The sequence below is a fragment of the Bactrocera neohumeralis genome, chromosome 6 (genome assembly GCF_024586455.1).
Source record: "Bactrocera neohumeralis isolate Rockhampton chromosome 6, APGP_CSIRO_Bneo_wtdbg2-racon-allhic-juicebox.fasta_v2, whole genome shotgun sequence".
Lineage (NCBI taxonomy): Eukaryota > Metazoa > Arthropoda > Insecta > Diptera > Tephritidae > Bactrocera > Bactrocera neohumeralis.
Genome location: NC_065923.1, coordinates 6,868,902 through 6,888,762, shown reverse-complemented (window position 1 = coordinate 6,888,762; position 19,861 = coordinate 6,868,902). Strand labels below are relative to the sequence as shown.

The window sequence follows — 19,861 nt, the reverse complement described above, 5'->3', positions numbered from 1 at the left end:
CCAATTCGGGTCAAAAATATTCGGTTATCATTGAGCGGTAGTGATTCCCATTCACAGCAACGTGCCAGTCTTGATCATCATGGAAGAAGTGCGGCCCATAAACCGCACCAAAACGTAATTTTTTCGCGAATCAATGGTGACTCACGGAGTATGTGTTGATTGCTGCCTGACCAATAACGCATATTTTGCTTATTGACAAAGCCATTCAGCCATCAATGAGCCTCATCGCTGAAGATGATTTTCCGTTGGAAATCCGGATTATTTTCAAGTTATTGCTCAACCCAATTCACGACCATACGACGATTCTTGTGGTCAAGCGGCTTCAGTTCTTTCATCGATTTGATCTTGTAAAGATGTAGGCCAAGATATTTTCGCAAAATTTGCCAGAACGACGTCACAGAGATGCTCAACGCTAGAGAACGACGTGTGAGAGACTGATTTGGATCTTCATCAATTGTTGCGCTAGCGGCAGCAATATTCTCGACAAAATGGGCACTTCTTTGTCTCAGTGGCATGAGAACATTTTGTACTGTGCCTGTGGATTAAAATGTTCCCACTAGACACGCAATTACTAGACATGATTATGACGACCATAAATTGGACATAGCGCTCTTAAAGTTGAGGCCACTGACTCCGAATTTCGGTAGTAAATTTTAATAATTTTGACTCGTTGTTGGATCGTATATCTTTTCATGATGAATTAGCAAACCTTACTAAAGAGAAGCGTGAAATGAGCACAAAAAATATGGCGTCGTTTGCTGTCCCTATTGGACTACTTTGGTAGCATCCCTATTGAAAACCCCGTTATTTTGAATAAGGATGTTAAACGCTGTGCTGTTGATGTTATTAATGTTTTTTTTTAATAATCGATTGAATTCGATACGCAAATTTTAGAGCGTAATTACCAGCTTGCCTATGAAATAAGATGAATATCCCAGATGTGTTCGGAAAATAACGGGAATTTTAAAATTTCACTGAAAAAAATTGGGGTTTGAGGCAAGAATTATGCTGCCGTTCATCGCAATCAATCAAAATCGCTTTAGGTACAACTTTGCAGCATAGCATAAGCCATCTCAAAAAATATATAGACAAACTGGTGCATATGGTATATACATATTCAAATCCATTAGCTAAACACAGCTTAAATTTAATCCGTCTATTTTAAAATTCATACTAATGAATGAAATTCTTCAAACAGGGTCTTACACATTATCCAAAAATATTCCAAGGAGCATACGAGCAACAAGAATCTCCAGGGAATATTAAAAAACCGCAAGAGACGCAGCTGTGTTCGCATATAACTGTATGTTACACACACTCATTTGTAGAGCATAAATTAAATATGAGTGTTTGTGTGAGGCATTGAATGCTAAATTGATTGCTGTATTGAGACATTGGAGTGATAATGAAATTTGCATATTTCCAAACGCACACACACACTTGCCGACATTTCATGTAACTTTTTGCTTCATACAAATATATCAAATGTATGAATTTGTATGTGGCTGCTTGTGTCATGTTTTTCACTTGTATGCGTTAGAGTATGTATACCCACGTGTTGTGTTGAACCACAGAAATGTAAATGGCATTTGTTGAAAAATGTGTAACTGAAAACCGCGTTGAGGGATAACATAAATATTTGACATTTCCACATACGCACATATGTACATGTATAAATATGCGAATATGTAATATGCAGCGCAAATAAAACCGCTGGGGTTGTCGAACACGAGAGCGGACTGAAAGTTGGGATTAAAACTTTTGTGAAATCTGCAGATATACCGTTGATGAAGAAGGGACCACAATATCTAACCTCGCTTTGGATAATTACTTGCACTAAAAGCAGAATAATTATTAACGAAGGGAATATTTTATAAGATAAGTAATCGTTTTGTTTTCGAAAGGCTCTACGCAACGCCTAAAAGTTTGCTATTACTTGCTTAATAGACAATATATTAATATAAATATATACATACATATGTACATTGTGATAGAGAAGCACCCGGAAATTGTTGTCAAATTCACCTGGTATATGATATTTCAAAAAAAATGTATTTTGCTAAGTTGGTAGAACTTTCCTTAATTACTATGTCAAATATGAGAGCAACCTGTCAACCAGTTTGCTTACAGCAGCTGCATAAGTCAGTATACCTCAGTAGTGCGTTGCGATTTTTACAATGAATTAAAACATCAAACAAAAAATTCGTCTGAATTTGTATTTCTAACGAAATTTCGTGTGCGGAATCGTTGCGAATGCTGGAAAATGCTTACGGTGATTTAGTTTCATCAAAAACACAAGCCTACGAGTAGTACAAAGCCTTCAAAGATGGTCGAGGGATCGTTGAAGACATGACTCGTTCTGGACGAATTTCGACCACTTCAACTGATGAAAATGTAAAAAAAAAGTGAAGGATATGGTGCTTGAAAATCGTCAGGCAATTATTATAGAGATGACAAAAGAGTTCGACATCTCTCTTTCGAATGATTGGTGGTTATTTTGTATATGAAATCCGCATTTTTGCTAGACTTGTCCTCATAAAGCTGATTTTTTTTTCAAATAGAGTACATTAACAGATCTCACACATTCATGGGGTGTATTATAACTGCCAAAAAGTCATGAGTTTGACATGCAAACAAGTCAACTATCTTCGGAATGGAACACGTTTTCAGTCGATCGAGGAGAAAAATTCAAAAATTTCGCTGAAGATTATGCCAAAAAGTGCTTATGAGAAGTGTTTCGAGAACAGGAAAAATCGTTGGCATAAGTGTATTACGTTTGATGAGGATTACTTTGAAAGCGACAAAATACAATTTCCGGGTACTTTTTTGTCACAATATATGACATATTTGTTATCTTAGCAGGACAAAATATCTGAAAAGTTTAGCGGGCTTCCAAAGCTGCAAGTGATGGACATTTTTTTGTATAATATATGACATATCACGGATTTTATGAAACATATTCACAGACCTTCTTTCACAATATAGTATACATGATTGTAAAATTGTACTGGTATTCAAAGATCTACGAAGGCGAACATAAGTTGACGGATATTAAAGCCTAAGGGTCAGTAAAATTAAAATAGAATAAAAATAGATTTTTGTTTTTCTAAATTTTTTTTTAATTTTTTTGGAAGTAGCATAATTCTTTTTTATATATATAATTTTTAAACTGATACCTTCAAATAAATCCTTCGAAAAAATAACTTTTTTGTTTACTATGCGCCGAAATGTAGGCAACATTCTTTACATTGAATATCACTTTCATTGGTATGAAAAAGTTGATTTCGAAGACCAGAATAACATTTTTTCAGCTTTGGAAGACCACAGTCTGAGTAAACACGAAGTACGGCCTACGTCGTCTACACCGTATTGCCGCAGTTGATATTTACTACTGCAGAAATTGTTCAATAAATCGATATTCTATAAACACGCATGTACATCACTGTATCTCCACGATATACACATATGTAATATGTACATGTAAAATAACATGACTCTTATTTGACATATTTATAATACTACATAGTATAACATACACATTTGATTACTTGGCAAAAGTACCCCCTGGACACTTTCATTAAATATTCATTAAATTTGTTATGGAAAAAGTTGACTTACAATGAAGGAATCCACGCGAATGCTTCGCTGTCATATCTGAAAGTACAATGGCGTTTGCAAAGGCAACACATAGAAAGAGAGGCAGAGAGTGAGTGGTGAGTGGTGAGTAAAATCGTATGTAATCACTTGACTATGAAGAGGCGATCAATAGCGTTCAAAGCAAGACGCGACTTGTCTCAACAACTACTTACGCACGCACATATATTATAATAAGGTATACTACGTCTATGTCTACATACATACATATAAAACACTTTGGATATAAGCATAACCGTCTATGACACACCATTCGCATATTTTGCTAGCTGCAAATTTACTTGACTGACAGCGCCACATACATTGACATGCTACAAGTTGCCACAAGCCTAATGACTAATCTTACCATTCCACAGATAAATATGTATTAAATTATATTATATATAGATGCATGAAACTTAATTTGTTGTTATACCGTTAAATAACTGAGCTTACGCTTCATTTGAATATAAAAAAACATTCCGATTATGTACAGTTTATTCACATTGTTATGAGTAACGGTATATGTATACACTCGCAGAGTTGTAGCATATTTATTTAATGGGATTAACTCGTCGAGCACAGAGCCACCAACGCTGCAGAGATTAAGACATGGCAAACTGCTCTATAAGCCATATAAACGCTTAATATCCCGGTTACTAATTACACAAAATAGATTTCAGCCAGAGCGTTGTTGCTGTAGGTCAGTCAGGCACACTCTCCCACATAGCTACATTTGTACATATGTAAACTTACGATCATACCAGTCCAATGAATACAATGAGTGGACGATAATGTAATAAGTTTGCGAAATAATGATATGAAAGCCGAAGTTAGATGCTCAAAGCATTAAAATTACATGCAATTTATGACTAATAAGCGCTTATGCTAATTTTATGCGGTACTAATTGAATAGATGTATGTATATATGTACATGTATGAGTTGAGAATAGTTAGAATAATACTTCAAGACTTTCATAAATAATCTGCATAATAACGGTTTTCCAAAAAAAGTAAAATTGTATTGTTCCCTCAAATTATAATAACTAAATACGACTGAAGTCGAGCAATAGAGCATTCGAAATGAGCCGTTACTGATTAAAATATTTTCATTGTTATTGGCTAGTCGAAAAAGTATTTTCGTATTTTGCCAATAGATGTCGTTGCAGTCATACTATAATGTATCTCCAGTTCTACCAAACACATTGTATCATATCATACAGTGTTAGAAAGGTGAGATTTTAAGCTTAATATAACCAAACAAAAATTAAATTCGGGGAATTTGAATAAAAAGTTACAGCTGTTCAAAAATCAAAAATCTGTGAAAATAATGAAGAAATTCGCTATATTTTGAAGTTTTTGTAAAAAAAGGAATGTCACGCAAGCCAACAATGAAATTCGTGAAGTTCACGGAGACGATGCTGTAACAGTTCGTGTAGCACAACATTGGTTCGCTTGCTTCCGTTCTGGAAATTTCGAAATTTCGATTTACACTGATGAAATAATGTTTCTAGCGGAAAAATGGCAAAAAGTCGTCGACCAAAATGATACATTTTCACTTTTTATTTATTATTATAAATATAAAAAAAAAAAATTAAATTTGATTAGAAATACGAAAAAACTTTTTCGACTACCCAATATTGTCCAATCGATTATTGTTATTCAATAATCTCGAAGAATTTACCTCGATTTGAACAAGAGCTAAGAATAATTATTGTTTGTTAAGGTGTTATATACAGTTAGAATATTCCAAAATCGTTTTTTTTATTTTATTTTCTTAATGTACATAGATTTAATAATACACACAATTTCATATCGTTGCGGCAAATATTTTCGTAGTTACACGCAAATTTCAAAAGGCATTTCAGAGTGCTTGGAAGTACAAGGCCAAACTTTAAATGTGTTTTTCTAAAAATGCTGTTTTATAAGTCGGTGACCAACATGACTCGAAAATGGCTATCAGTCTCAAATTTCAACACGAGCTTCTTAAATATATTTTTTAGTAATTTTTTCTACAAAAAATTTAAGTCCGAAATTTTGGTCAAAAATCGATTTTTTTGAGAAACCGTAATTTTGTTAAAAACTTTATTTCCCTTATTCCTTCGATTTGCTTTACTAGATTTAACATCACTTTAACGAAATCTGTTTGTTTTCTTTTTAGTTACAGAGAATCAGTTCAGAGATATAGTGGTCACCGCAAAAAATTCCCGAAAATTGGCTTTTTTCGGACTTTTAACTGTATACGATTCCCTTAAATTTGAAAAATAGATCAAAAAAGAGCGACGTCACACAAATTTAAAACAACATATATCGATTTTAGATTATATAAACGCTTGGCCTCAAACGACTTTAAAAAGTGTTTTAGGAATCTTTAAAGTACTTCCTTAGAGAAAATTTCTATTCCGGTTAAAACGTATATTACCAAAAAAAAAAAATAAAAACATTCTTAATAAGTTGCCGCTGTTCATATATATTTTCTAACGCGAGCATAATTCCACAATTCTGAGATTTCCTAAACATGTATACCATCTGACCTGTACTGCCTTATTTAAACTGCCCCCGATGGAACAACTAGTTTGCTTTGCTTTTTTATAGTGGAATCTTATCCTCTGAATCCTTTAAAATGAGAGATTCTGCTTTGTCATGGATCTCAAGTGTTTGAGTGGCTGAAAGGTTCAGTAAAAGTCGCCAAGTCTTCGATATGTTGCCTCGAGTCGTGCACACATCGATATTACTGACGATAGCGTCAAGAAGTTAAAGAAATAGTGATTGAAAATCGCTTCTTTGGAGGGTGGTTTTTTGTAGGAAAATAAAAATGAATTATCTTGAATATTTAGAGTGTTTTTATTTACATATTGACTCTTGATGTTATCTGAAATCAAATATTCTTGATTATTCGTAATCTATAGATATGTCATTCTGGTCGGAACTAGTGAAGTTAAATTTCAAGGGTAAATACTTTGAAAAAAAGTCCTTTTATTTTAGCTAAGAAAGGGTTGTAAAATAAAAATTTAGGGGTGGAAAAAATTCTCGTTAGTACCGACGAGAACTATAAGTGTGAAAGCAATCGGTTCAGTAGAAAAAAAGTTAGGACCCGGGCCGACCAGAAAAACAATGTTTTGAGAAAAACGCGTTTAAAGTTCAACAACTCCGAGAGAGAAGACTCCGAGGCGCTCTAGGAAACTAGTTATAATTCCCGAAATATTTCGAATTTCTGTCTAAAATTTTCAGAGTATATTCTCAAGACATTGTACTTTCAAATTAAGCACAAAAAATTGTTTCGATTTTTGAACCAAAGTTACCAGACTACTACCTTGATGTTATGGCAAAGGATTTCAAGGTCTCTTTTTTTTTGTTCTAGCGGCAGAATTCTGCCGAGTTGACAGCCCTTGTCAAGATAAAATTCGCGTCCGTTCCGGTTACGTAGACCCGACTGTCGTAGGAACGGATTTCACGGTCTCTTATGGCTGGGCTCAAGACATTTTGGTTAATATTTTGGGTATGAAACATTTTAATAACAGAAACCAACCAGCACATTTTGATTAATATTTTGCGTATGAAACTTTTTAATACCGGATACCTATCAAAAAACCGTCAAAGTCAAGTCGAGTTGCAACAGACGCATTACTACTGGTAACGAGACGTGGGATTATGAATATAACGGCGAAGCAGTCCAACGATCTAGAGAGAATGCGTAGCGCGCCAAAAATGAGCGAAACCGTAATAACTAAAATTCGCTGTAGGCACTAAAGCCGACTCCAGCCGAGGCTTACGAAAAGTGTTTGGTAAATTAGTTTACGCGTTGGTAAGCTATTATTGGCTTCGGTTGCTATTTTCGAGGCGATAATGAAGATTGGCATAGATAGTGATAACGATGGTGAGAAAGTTTTTTTTTTGTCAATATTTGTTTGTCAATATTTAAATGATATTTTTATAGGGAAATGAATATTTTATATTAAAACAATGAGCGGCGAGTAAAATTACTGGTATACAATTTCTCATACATATGTATATGTTTATAAGTGTAAATACTGCATTGTTACTCTATTGAAATAAAATAATAGATCATCCACCATAAAATATCTTAAACAAGAATAAACAAAAAATTCAGCAAAAATGTATCAGAACTTTTAATTGGCATAAGTTCGCAGATGACAACGAAGTGCAAAGTTCTCCATAGTTTCCTTATTAAATCGCCAAGCAGCCAAGTTCACACGAAATCGCAAACGATTTCAATGGAATTAAAAGTTTTTAATTTCCCAATTTAGTTAATAAAACGGCATGCCGAGCAGCGCACGCACACATGTGGCAGTGCACTTTAAAACAATTTCGGTTGTGGAAATGTTTGCCTTTCCAATTATCATAATAATGCTGAGGGAATAATGGAAACAACGAAAATCGGCGTGTGCAGAAAGTCAAGTGGCGGACGCATAATAAATGGTAGTGCACTTACTTTTTACAGCAGATAATCGTGAATGCACATACTTACTGCTACATATGCATGTGTGGTATAGAACAAACGCTGGTATGACGGATTTGTACGAAGCAAAACCCAGCAGTGAATGCGCTGGCGCAGTTGAAATCACTTTGAGTCGTGGATGGTTTCGACAGCCACGCAAAGCTAACTTTAACTGTTAGCGGGCTGAAAACATCACGAGATGACAATTTTGTGTTCAAATACATTTTAATTGCTGCCTCTCTGTTTGATTGCTGCAATCATTTCTAACTGTTGTTTATACATACATATAGGTATGGCTTTTCTATTTTCAGCATTTCAGCAGACTCGGCTTAATTATAGCATAAATGCGCTATTTATTATAGAATAATCAAATGTATATATATAATATCACATGTGGTGAAGCTACCGATACTATACATATATTTATATATCCACAACTGTTTGTTGTAACGACCTGGCCGTGTGTCATATGTGCTTAATGCCTCACAGTTCGCTGCCGCCGTCATCGCTAGCCGCGGAACGCTTCGAATTGTACGAGCACAATGCTTTACTTTGTACGCAGCTTGTTTTACAATGGAATACCTAGAAGCACATCCTTATGGGCAGGATAATAGCAGAACTGTATAAAATTTGTGCACAATTTCCATTGTTGTCCTATAAACAAAACGAAAAAAGCAATAATTGTAAGCATTTTATTTCCCGCCGTAATGTATAATGATGCCTTCTGTGCTTGCCGTTAGGGGAGAGCGGCGCTGCAACTATGCCGTTGGCAGCAAAAGGTTCATAACCTCACAAATTAGCTACTTTAAAGTGCTTGTGTAATGAAGGTTCCGGCAGCGGAGTAAAAAAACAACAAAAGATATTGTGTTACAGTGGTGTTCTTTAGCTTGACTTGTGTGTGTAGTGGCAGATATTGTTTTAATAAAATTAAATTGAGGACAATTTTATGTTCTATAGAAAAAAAAATTTGAGCTTTTATTGAAATTCGACGAAAAAGAATAATTTTATATGTAGCATAATTTTTTTTTTTTGGCATTTTTGTATGAAGATGCTCAGTTTCAGATGCTTTGCAACCAATATATAGGACAGCTCTAATTGAATATCTGCATAGCCATTACTTGGCTCTGACCGCGTAAGAGGTGTCAACACCTAAAAAGAAGAAGATATAAAATAAACTTATCATTACAAGTATATTTGGTAGTCGAAAAAGTACTTTCGTATTTTGTCAATGGATGCCATTGCAGTCGTCTATCTCCAGTGCTACCAATCACATTGTGTCACACCATATAGTGTTGCAAAGGTGAGATTTCAAGCTTCATTTAAATTCGGGGAAGTTGAAAAAAAAGTTACAGATGTTCAAAATTATACTATATTTTGAAATTTTTGTATAAAAAAGGGAATAATAATGGAATCATTCACTCTGAGCTGCTCCAGCCTGGCCGAATGACTGACCCTACATTTTACTGTCAATAATTGATGAGATTGAAACAAGCAATTAAAAAAGACGGCCAGAACAGATCAACAGAAAGGGTTTCATCAGGACAACGGTAGACCGCACACATTTATGATAATTCGGCAAAAACTGGGAGAGCTTGGCTCGGAAGTTTCGATGCATCCAGCATATAGTCCTGACCTTGCACCATCGGACCACCATTTGTTTCGGTCAATGCAAAACTTACCTTACCTTAATGGACTAAAGTTGGTCTCAAGAGAAGCCTGTCAAAATTACTTGTCGCAGTTTTTCGCCGAGAAACCAGAAAAGTTTTACACTGATGGAATAATGTCTCTAACGGAAAAAAGGCAAGAAGTGGTGGACCAAAATGGCACATATTTGTTTATTTATTTATTAGTAGAAATATAAAAAAAATAATTTGAAGTTTGATTAGATATACGAAAATACTTTTTCGACTACCCTTTATAAGCAAAATGAATAAAACGCATTCAAATAATACTAAAAATTCGTATTAAAAAATCTTCTTTATTTAAAAAAAATATTATTTATTTTTTAAAGCGATATCCCTCTAGCAAAATCTTTCAGAAAACCCTCACAAATCTCAACCCTTTCTAAAGTGGTATGAATATGTTTGATATAATTATAAATTTCTAAGTAATAATTTCTAGCAGTCGGTTATAAGTCACTTTTCACTGATGTCAAGAGGATTTAAGTATTAATTTACCCACGAAGCACAATAGTTCCCATTGCATACAATAAATACGCTTCGATTAAATGCAGTTATTATTAATAAGACATAAAATAACACACAGCAGCTGTGCAATTCCCACGCTCCACTTTAAACAGCGCCCCAGTGGCTTTAAATTTTCCAACCATCCCCAAAAAAAAGGAAAAAAATTATACATATAAAAAAATAAGTTTTAAAATGCGCTTCACTAACTTAATAGCTGCTGTATATACATTTGTTACTAGATCATGAGGTTAAACATGCATATACGCACCAAAGTCCTACATACATACATACAGATATCGCCTAAAAGCATACTTATATACATATATACACGCGCACTCATTTATACATATATTTACATATGAGCAGCCATAACGGTCAGCAGTTGAGCAGCACATGCTTTACTGTACAACACACACATATACACGGCTAACTGGGTTTTATTAGCTCCACGAAGTCAGACAGTAATCACTCACTCACCTTTTTTGGTATCTGGCATTGCGTTTTAGACCCTTCACCACCCGCGCTATTTGTACTCGGTCGTACTTGTTGCTGTTTTGGACGTTTTACTGTTTGGCAATTTAGCAATTTGGCAATTTGGCACTTTTAAGACACACACACACACACACGAGTGCAGCTAATTAAGCCGTAATGTGTGTCATTAAAGGATCACAGTTGCGTGGCAATGGATAGTGGACACTTGGCGAGGCTGCTGAGTAACGCTATCCTAATTAAGTGTTGCAGCTATCTGAGGTTATTTTGAATTATTGCCTTGGGTTTGCTTTTTGTTGTTATTTGTTTGGCAAATTTTTAATATTTTTAACGGATTTGCTTTAAATTTATCTCACGCTCTTTTTTCAGTTATTAATAAACATTTTTTTTAATTAACAAGACAATGTAAATTACTATACACTAATATAATTTGGCATTTATTTTTTAAATGAGTTAACAACTTTTATTTAATTTCGTTTTTTCAGCTGTACCACTTTCCTGCCTGCGCTTCAACACTAACACAACTAACCCACTATGTAGTTTTAATTATTTTTTTTCATTATTTGTACTTTAATATTACATTTTCTCATTCACGCGCCTTTCTCTGATTCGCTTCGCTCTCGGCCACAGTGCAACTGTAACTGAAACAGCGTCCTGTTATGGTCGTCCTGCTGATCGCTTGCGGTGACCGTACTTATTAGCAGCAACAAAGCAACAAAACAAAGCAACAGCACCCATTCACACGTCGCTCCAACGCACAGCCGCTGCCACTGCACACCTCTACCCCTGCACCCATGACACGGTGAGCAGGGCAAGGCGCACACTCTGCTGCACTGCAGAGCACTGTTAAGGCAACAGCCGCTGTTACTGCTACGTACCAGCCAGTCAAATTGTAACAGTCGCTTGTTGTTTTAGTTGTTGTTGTTGCAGCTGCTGTTGGCACCTATAGTATTAGCTCACAGCATACACGGTCGCCGCAAACGCTCGGTCGCGAAGTTCCTGTCACCTATGTGCTTGCCCGTCAACTGAATTCACTTCGCGCACAGCGCTGCCATTTTATAAGGGTACACATTCTTCCAACTTCTTGGTCTTGGTCCATGTAAGCTGCGTTGTGCTCCACGAGCGCGCAGTGTGAAAATGTCTGTCTCCGCTGGGCAGCACAGGCACCCCTGGCTCCGAACGCGACAACGAAAGGCGCTAGTCGCTGGCCGCTACTCAGTCGCCCGGTTGCTGAAGACGACGTCAGCAACGCGGAACAACATACAATGTTTGCTGTCGTCAACGTCATTGCTGATGCTTTTGCGGCAGTGTTGCCCACATGTGCTCGTTTGTGACAGTGGCACAACTGCTAACACAGCATCCGTATGCTGCTGCTGTTAGTGTAACATGAGCGGTGGAGAGTGCAAAAGCTCGAACTTCGATTTTGAGTTTAACAGGTCCAAATACAAGCGAAAACATAGAAGCGAGAACATAGGAACGTATTTAATAAGGAAAAGTTGCTAGTGGAATTTATTGGAAGCTTTTGAAGTTAAAATTGAGGCTGCCAGACTTTTATGTAGCAAGTAAATTATATTTGCTCGATTAGATTTGAATGCAGTTTAAAAAAAATTATTGATTGGGAACAGAAATGTTCTGCAAATAGCTGGATAGCTTCGTCAAGCTTCTATAAGTGTCATACTCACCTCCCGATTAGAAAAAACAAACCTGCAAAGTGAATTTCGCAGTTTACCTAGACTGCGCTAACCAAAATAAAGCATAAAGCTTTAGTAAAAATGCTTTTCCTTAGCGTTTCTTAGTAGAAAATTATTCTGTTCCACTAAATATAATTAGTTTTTATTTCATATTTTTCTATCTGCAATAAAAAAATTAATTTATTTCGCGTAATTGAAATATGCCCAACAATTTTTAAGCTTACTATTGCTAGGGTACACCATGTCGTATGAGCAACACAACATACAAAAGGCGCTTGCTTTAAGCACAGCATCCCCCTACATGTATGCAATACATTTAACTTCTGAAACGCCAACAACACACTTAAGTGTGTGAAGCATAGTAACAGTTTATGAATTAAACTGAAATCTGAAAGCTCAAAACAGAAATGTACTGAGCATTGCGCTAAAAATAGAAGCATAAAGCTTTAACTGCAAAATATTTGCAGCTGAAGAGAAATATTGAAAGAAAGAGTGAGTGAGAGAGCAAGCACGCAAAGAGATTAAGCGAGAAGCGTGAGTGTAAATGACGGCTCCGGGATAGCAGCATATCCGAGCGTCAATGGAATCCAATTTCATCTCACTTTGCAAACATTGAGTGCCATGTTGAGTCGTTCATTCAGCTTTGCCAAGCATCTTTTTGGAACCACAAAAATACGCACAGATGTTGGGCGCGCGTATGAAGATTGGCGTGTAAACTCGCATATAAGAAAGACCAACGGAACGGAAATATGTGAAATTAAGTCAATTTGAGTTGGAAATCAAATCACGTTTCATTCAACTTACTAAATATATATGAAGACTGAAGCATGGCTTTTGCCGGCAGACATTTAAATCTGTAAAAATATAAATTCTTATGATTACAGCAACCAGTGTATTTATATCTAATTATTAGTTAGTGTTTATTATAAACTTTAAAATTGAAGAAAATATTATCAACACACTTTCTTCTATACCTATTGTCTTATTAAGTCATAAATATTTATGCAGCAGTAAAATTTGAGCAAATAATAAAGATTCATTGATGATAACGCCACCTCAAGTATTTGACAGCGCCAATAATAAGTGTTATCTATCTTCTGTTTTTTCGCTTTCGTTTTGTTGTTCATAAACACTGCTATGACATTGACTTCTGCCCCAAAGACGCTTTATCATACACGCTGATAATGGCTTCAATAAAGTGAGCTCGCAAAAAAGAAAGAGATTGCTTTGCAACATAAATATACTTATGTGCTTTTTTTTGTAGTTTTATGAAACCCTGCAGGAAACACTCGACTGGTTCAATCAGCAATTGTTTTAATATTATTCGTGGTTTATGGGGTTACATGGACTTACGGGTTTCAAAAAGTCAAATTTTTTTATTGTCTTATTAAATTCTACAACACCTCTAGCGTATTGTTCTAAATTTTCAAGTTGATGTGAGTAATACTTTCGGAGATACAGCTTTGAGAACTCGTGCGCTCGAGGCTCGAATTTTTTTGTAAAAATGTCTGCCAAAAATCCAATTTTCAGTTTTGTTTTCCTTCGTCCAAGTTGTAAGTTAAGGTTTTAACTAAAAAACGTATTTTTTCTTTTTTTCCATGTTCAAAACACAACTAGTTCATTTCAAAATTCTAAAGACTCCTTGTGTATGCACATTCTGGTTTCTTTAATACCTATCACGCTCCTCCATATATATTTTAACATTGTTACCAAACTGATATTTTCCCTGGTTTCATATTCCACATATTTATACAAAGCTTATATACCTATTACGTACACCCCGCGCATATCAATTCAATTCATACACAAACCGGCTATATTCGCAGATGATTGGGACCACAAACAAGATTGTTACAGCACTTTTGCCACTACTCAAAGCTCGTTAATATCGCACCAGAAAAGCATAATAAAAATGTAGAGAATGTGATAGCGATGTGGCAAAAAACTGCCGCTCATATTAGGCAAAGATGCCGCCCTGCGCCTAGCGTATCTGTTACACACTCTCAACACTTGGCGGTTTGCGAATGAGACACCACATATCGAAATGTACACGACGAATTTTCACCGTATCCGCCTTAGGAAATGCCTTAACTGAAATCTAAAAGGGAGCGGAGTGGAGGGAAAGCTTCGATGGCAATGTTCATGAATGAGAGAGCTCAAACGCGCAGACATTATTCATATGTACATATATTTAGGCGTTTGTGCGGTGGAGTGCGAAATAAATGCAACTCTTCCATAAAAATGCTTGGGAAAAGTTGACAACACCAAAAAAATGTCCTCGTTGAGATATAATTCTGATAATTTCAGTATAATAAAAGGTGATCCATTTCGCGGTTAGCTAATTTATTAAAAATTAAACAAAATCCTTAAAGGTTATCTCTTTGACCGCTGCTACGTCTGACCGTTGAGTCCAACCATGACTCGTTCGAGCATTTCAACTGGTAATTGGCGAAGAACACGCGTGATGTTTTGCTTCAAATCCTGACTCACACTTTACATGTCCCCACAGGAAAAAGTCTAACGATGTGATATCACATGATATTGGTGGTCAATCGACCGGCCAAAAACGTGAAATTACCTGTACTCCGAAGTGTTCTCTCCACAAACCCATTAATTGATTGATGTGTGGGAAGTGGCGCCGTCTTGTTGAAATCAAACTTCGCCGAGATCAGGAACTTCAATTTCAGACATTAAACAGTCAGTTATCAGAGCGCGTTAACTGTCGCTATTGCCGGTTACGTACTCACCGGCATCACTTTTGAAAAAATATGGACCGACGATTCTACCGGCCAACAAACCATAGCATTGCTTTTTCTGGATGAAATGTTAGCTCTTGAACCTCTTCAGGTAGCTCTTCGTCCCAAATGCGGCAACTGTGCTTGTTTACTTACCTATTGAGTCAGGAATTGGTCCTATAGCTAAACATAATTCGACTGAAAAACGACGGATCTTCTTGGAACTTTTCAAGAGCCCCTAGAGTGAAGCGATGCCGCTTGGGAAGGTCGAGCGGCTTCAGTTCTTGCACAAACTGTATTTAATACGCTTTCAACTTAAGACTACGTGGTGAAATGCGCTAAGTCTTTACATGCGTCAGTCCGAGTCATGTCATGTACACTCTCAGCTACGGTTGCTAAATTTTCTTCACTGCGAGCTGGACATAATCTATTCGTTTGAATATTATTCAATTATGAATTGGGGTACACAAAATGACTGTTTTGCGAATAATATGCCCAGTATGCCGACTACATTGACCATAAGTTGAGTGAAGCACGCGAAACACATTCTTTACAGAACGTGAATTTTCGTAATAAAGTTGAACAATTTATAAACGTGATAATCCAAACAATACTGAACAAAAATACCATAACAGCTTGACACGACTCCCGCGTGATATGTCAAAAAAAAGTTATTGAAAGAAGTACCTCTACTTGGTTCCCCCGCAATCATTCTACATTTCTTAATATTAAAAAATACGTTTATCAAAAGTTGCTGTTATTATGCTCAATACAGTACATACTCAACAAGGAACAAAATATGAAAGGATAGACTCAAACTACAAAATCGAAGAAAATCCCTTTTTGTTTGCATACAAACGCCCATATGCAATCATATATACACATATATACATATGTATGTATATATAGGCAGATATAAAAATCGTAAGGAAATGAAGCAATAAAACTGATTTTAAAGGCACGACATTGAGAGGGTGTGTCAACATGTACTCTTGGCTGCGCTCTCTCATGTGTGCCTGCGAAGTCGCTATTGGCTTTGAACTTGAAATTTTGGAAATTCGCCTCAAACATATCAATGGAAAAGCCAATATTTTTTCAACATTGCAGCCTATAACCTAGACATTTCAGCAGCAATGTGCATTTATAAATAAAAAAAGGTATTGTAAGTGTGTGTGTGTGCTCGCCAGCACACAATTCCTACCGAGCCACCGCAAAGTGCGCGAGCCGCATTATCAGTGGGGTTTTGCTGGCGCCATGCCGTAAAGCGTACTTTTTTATGAGTTCCTTCCGTTACTTTTTTCATTACCGTGCTGCCGTTCCACCGCCTATTGGTTTGTGATTTTTGGCTTGGCAAGCAGCATTCCGCGCCAGTACTTTTCTCGACGTCCTTAAGGACTTTGAACTGTAGCGCTGTGTTAAAGAATGTAGAAAGCTTGGGGTGAATTTGAAATGAAATAATTTCTGCTGCAAACCAACACAAGCACAGCCATGTAAGCCAGGTATACATATATTGTCGTTATGAGCAGGTGCCTCAGTAGGTGCCTTTACGAAGCTCAGTGCATTAACTCAGCATGGCAGGATTTGTTTTGAGTAAATACAAATATTTAAGAATTTTCAAACCAGTTTAAATGCATTTAAATATAAACGAATTCGGCTGTTTCATACTTTTCAAATCTCCAAAATTTAAGTAATTTTCTCTTCGAAGTCAACGCCATAAATCGATTTTGGAATAAAGTAGCTATCGAAGCGCTGATTCTCATTCTGCTATTAGATTATTTAGTATGTATAATACAATAAGTCCGTCTAGTCGCGAGTATTTTTCATTTTTTCCTTGAGCTCATAAATTTATATTCGCCGTAGCAATTAAATTTTCCATGTTCAAATCCCTGAGTCCACAAAGCATTACTGCGTTCTGTTTGCGTATACAAACGAAATACACCTTCACACACACACCCAAATGCATAGGGGTATAGAAACTGTGCTGCAGGCGAAAAAGAAATTTCAGCAACCAACATTCCGGAGGCCGACTTTCAGCTGGTTGCCAACATTTTTTATGCCACTGGGCCGTGCAATGGCCACAGAACGCAGTGCACAGCTCACACAGAGCAGTGAGCGGGAGCCGTGAGCTCTAAGCGCCGAGCTTCCAGCTAATTGTTGTCATTTGCTTTTTCCAGCCAACGGCGGTGGCACAGATGCGTTGACTCGTAAACCGGAAACGCTTTGTTGTTGTGTATGCGGTTAACATTTTAGCAGACACAGCCGAACACAGACACACACACACGCGCACGAAGTTATTTAATTTCACAAAGTGGGTATTAGAGCGAGCGTCATTTCATATAATTGCTGTGAAATTATGCATTTCGGCCCATTTTTCGTTTCCGCAAAATCGCAAATTTGAAAACGTGCAAATCACCAGACAAACATAACTATATTTAGGTGCTCTAGGCCCGCATTAAATATGAAAGTTTGTGTATGGTAGCTTGTTTTTAGTTTTTTAATATCAAACCTACACATTTTCATGCTGAAAAGCAGCAACTATAAGTTATAAGTTAGGTCGTAGACAGTGTTCGGTCAGAACATGAGTTCAGTGTATTCTACGCTGGTGTTCAGCAATTGCCCTTGCAGCCAACGATCCAGAGGCGTGCTCTCTCCATGTAATAGGGTGCTCTATTTACTTTCCGAAGTGCCCGTGCAATTCCCCACTCCGCCACAACCGTTCTGTCGCTAAAGAGACTAAAGATGATAAAGAGATAAAAATTTGGTAGCAGGAAACGAAAAGTGGGGAAAATACGAGAATAATGTGCGAAAAAGATCATGATTCAAGCGTGGTGAAGCTCAACAAATGGTCGCAAGGCCAGGATTGACACCTCGAAAGGTTATGTTGAGTGTTTGGTGGGATTGGAAAAGAGTCATCACTATGAGCTGCTCCAGCCTGGTCGAACGATTGATTCTACATTTTACTGTCAACAACTGATGAGATTGAAGCAAGAAATCGAAAAAAACGGCCAGAACTGATCAACAGAAATGGCTTTGTCTTCCATCACGACAACGCTAGAACACATTTTTGATGACTCGGCAAAACCTGGGAGAGCTTGACTGGGAAGTTTTGATGAATCCCCCATATAGCCCTGATCTTGCACCATCGGACTATCATTTGTTTCGGTCAATGTAGGGCTGCCTTAATGGAGTAAATTTGGCTTCTAGAGAAGCCTGTGAAAATTATTTGTCGCAGTTTTTCGCCGAGAAACCAGAAAAGTTTTACACTGAAGGAATAATGTCTCTAGCGGAAAAATTGCAGAAAGTGTTTGACCAAGGTGCTACATATTTGGTTTATTAGAGGTCATTATAAATAAAAAAAAAAAAACAAGATAAAGTTTGATTGTAAATATGAATATAAGCGCTACCATCAGCCATGACACTATCCAGTGCAAGGTAGTGACGAACGATACCTGCAGGAGCATGAGTCAGCAACTAGGATTCACACAACAATAATTTATTGAAAATTAGAATTAGAGCCTTCAAAACTTTCAACTTACATTCCACGACCTGGACTGCTGAAGCATCGCTCGCACTAAAGGGAAAGATTTGGTGATTCATGGAAAGGAGCTTAAGGCAAATAGCAATAATTTGCATCTTGCTTCTCTCACATCTAAGTATGGCAACCAAAAAAGTTATAAAATACTTCTGTTTTTTTATTTCAATTTTTACCAAGAGCAATGTATTCGATATTTTGCGACCTTCCATTCGCCTTAGCTCTTCTTGTAGGAAAATCAATCAGAAATTTCAGACAGCTTCCGCTCTAATCTCTCGCGGAAGCCATTCGCTGAAATCCCAATGAAGCCACTTATCTCGCTGCTTGTGCAGTTTCCATTTCGCCGACATTTGTTACACTTGCTGCCGAATTTACAAATTGCACAGCAAGGAAATCGCAAAATGGAAATGCCGCGAAGGACGAGATGTAAGTCGCGCAGATTCCCATAAAATCTGTCAATATTAAACATTTCAATTGCAATTTTGCAAATTCCACCAGAAATTTCTTCTGGTCAGTGGCAAAGTTTTCGTGTGCACAGCAACAGCCACAACAACAAACAAACTTTTTCAATTTATTTTTAACCAACAAATGGCAGCTAACAAGTTGATGATACTTTGCAAGAGTCGCGGCCATTAGTTATAAATTATATGGACAGGCATCATTGGTGTCGGTATCGATGTCTCATAACATTTCCAAGTGAAAGTTTGTTGCAACTTTTACTAGCAAAGTTATGCACTCAATGGCGGAGGCTGCGATTTGGCGGAAAGAGAGAATGCGAGCAAGCTGCGGAGAAGTAACGCAAAGCGAAATGAAATCAAAGAATGCCGACGCAGCCGAAGGAAGGAGTACTGCTTGCAGCACTTTCTTTTGTGCGTCCGCTCCTTTTCATATGAAAATCTTCACTCTGCGCGCCGCCTCAACACACACGTAATTAAAATTGAATTTACTCTGCATGCAACACTTATAAATCTGGGCAAAACACATTTCTCAACTCCGGCGCGAGAGCAATTAATAATCATTTAAGTGTGAATAAGATGCCGTGCCGATACGCCTCGCCGAACTTTGGAGCCTCAACACATTCAACTGCACTATAACGGTGCTTGACCCAAAATTCGTACGTTATGTTTGCAAATTAC

At 36.9% G+C, this 19,861-nt stretch overlaps 1 protein-coding gene across 15 annotated transcripts in view; it reads right to left on the bottom strand.

Moving 5' to 3' along the window:
• Positions 1–19,861, bottom strand: part of LOC126763750 (band 7 protein AGAP004871) — a 122,168-nt gene that overhangs the window by 38,825 nt on the left and 63,482 nt on the right. For 6 of the 15 annotated variants that reach the window (XM_050481518.1, XM_050481512.1, XM_050481509.1 and 3 more), the window contains one exon: positions 3,619–3,654. The exons of 7 other annotated variants lie outside the window; for them this stretch is intronic. In XM_050481518.1, the coding sequence (XP_050337475.1) occupies positions 3,619–3,654 (36 nt within the window). Of the gene's footprint in view, positions 1–3,618; positions 3,655–10,755; positions 11,540–19,861 lie in introns of those variants that run through there. 2 more of the 15 variants (XM_050481519.1, XM_050481522.1) reach the window with 2 other exon arrangements.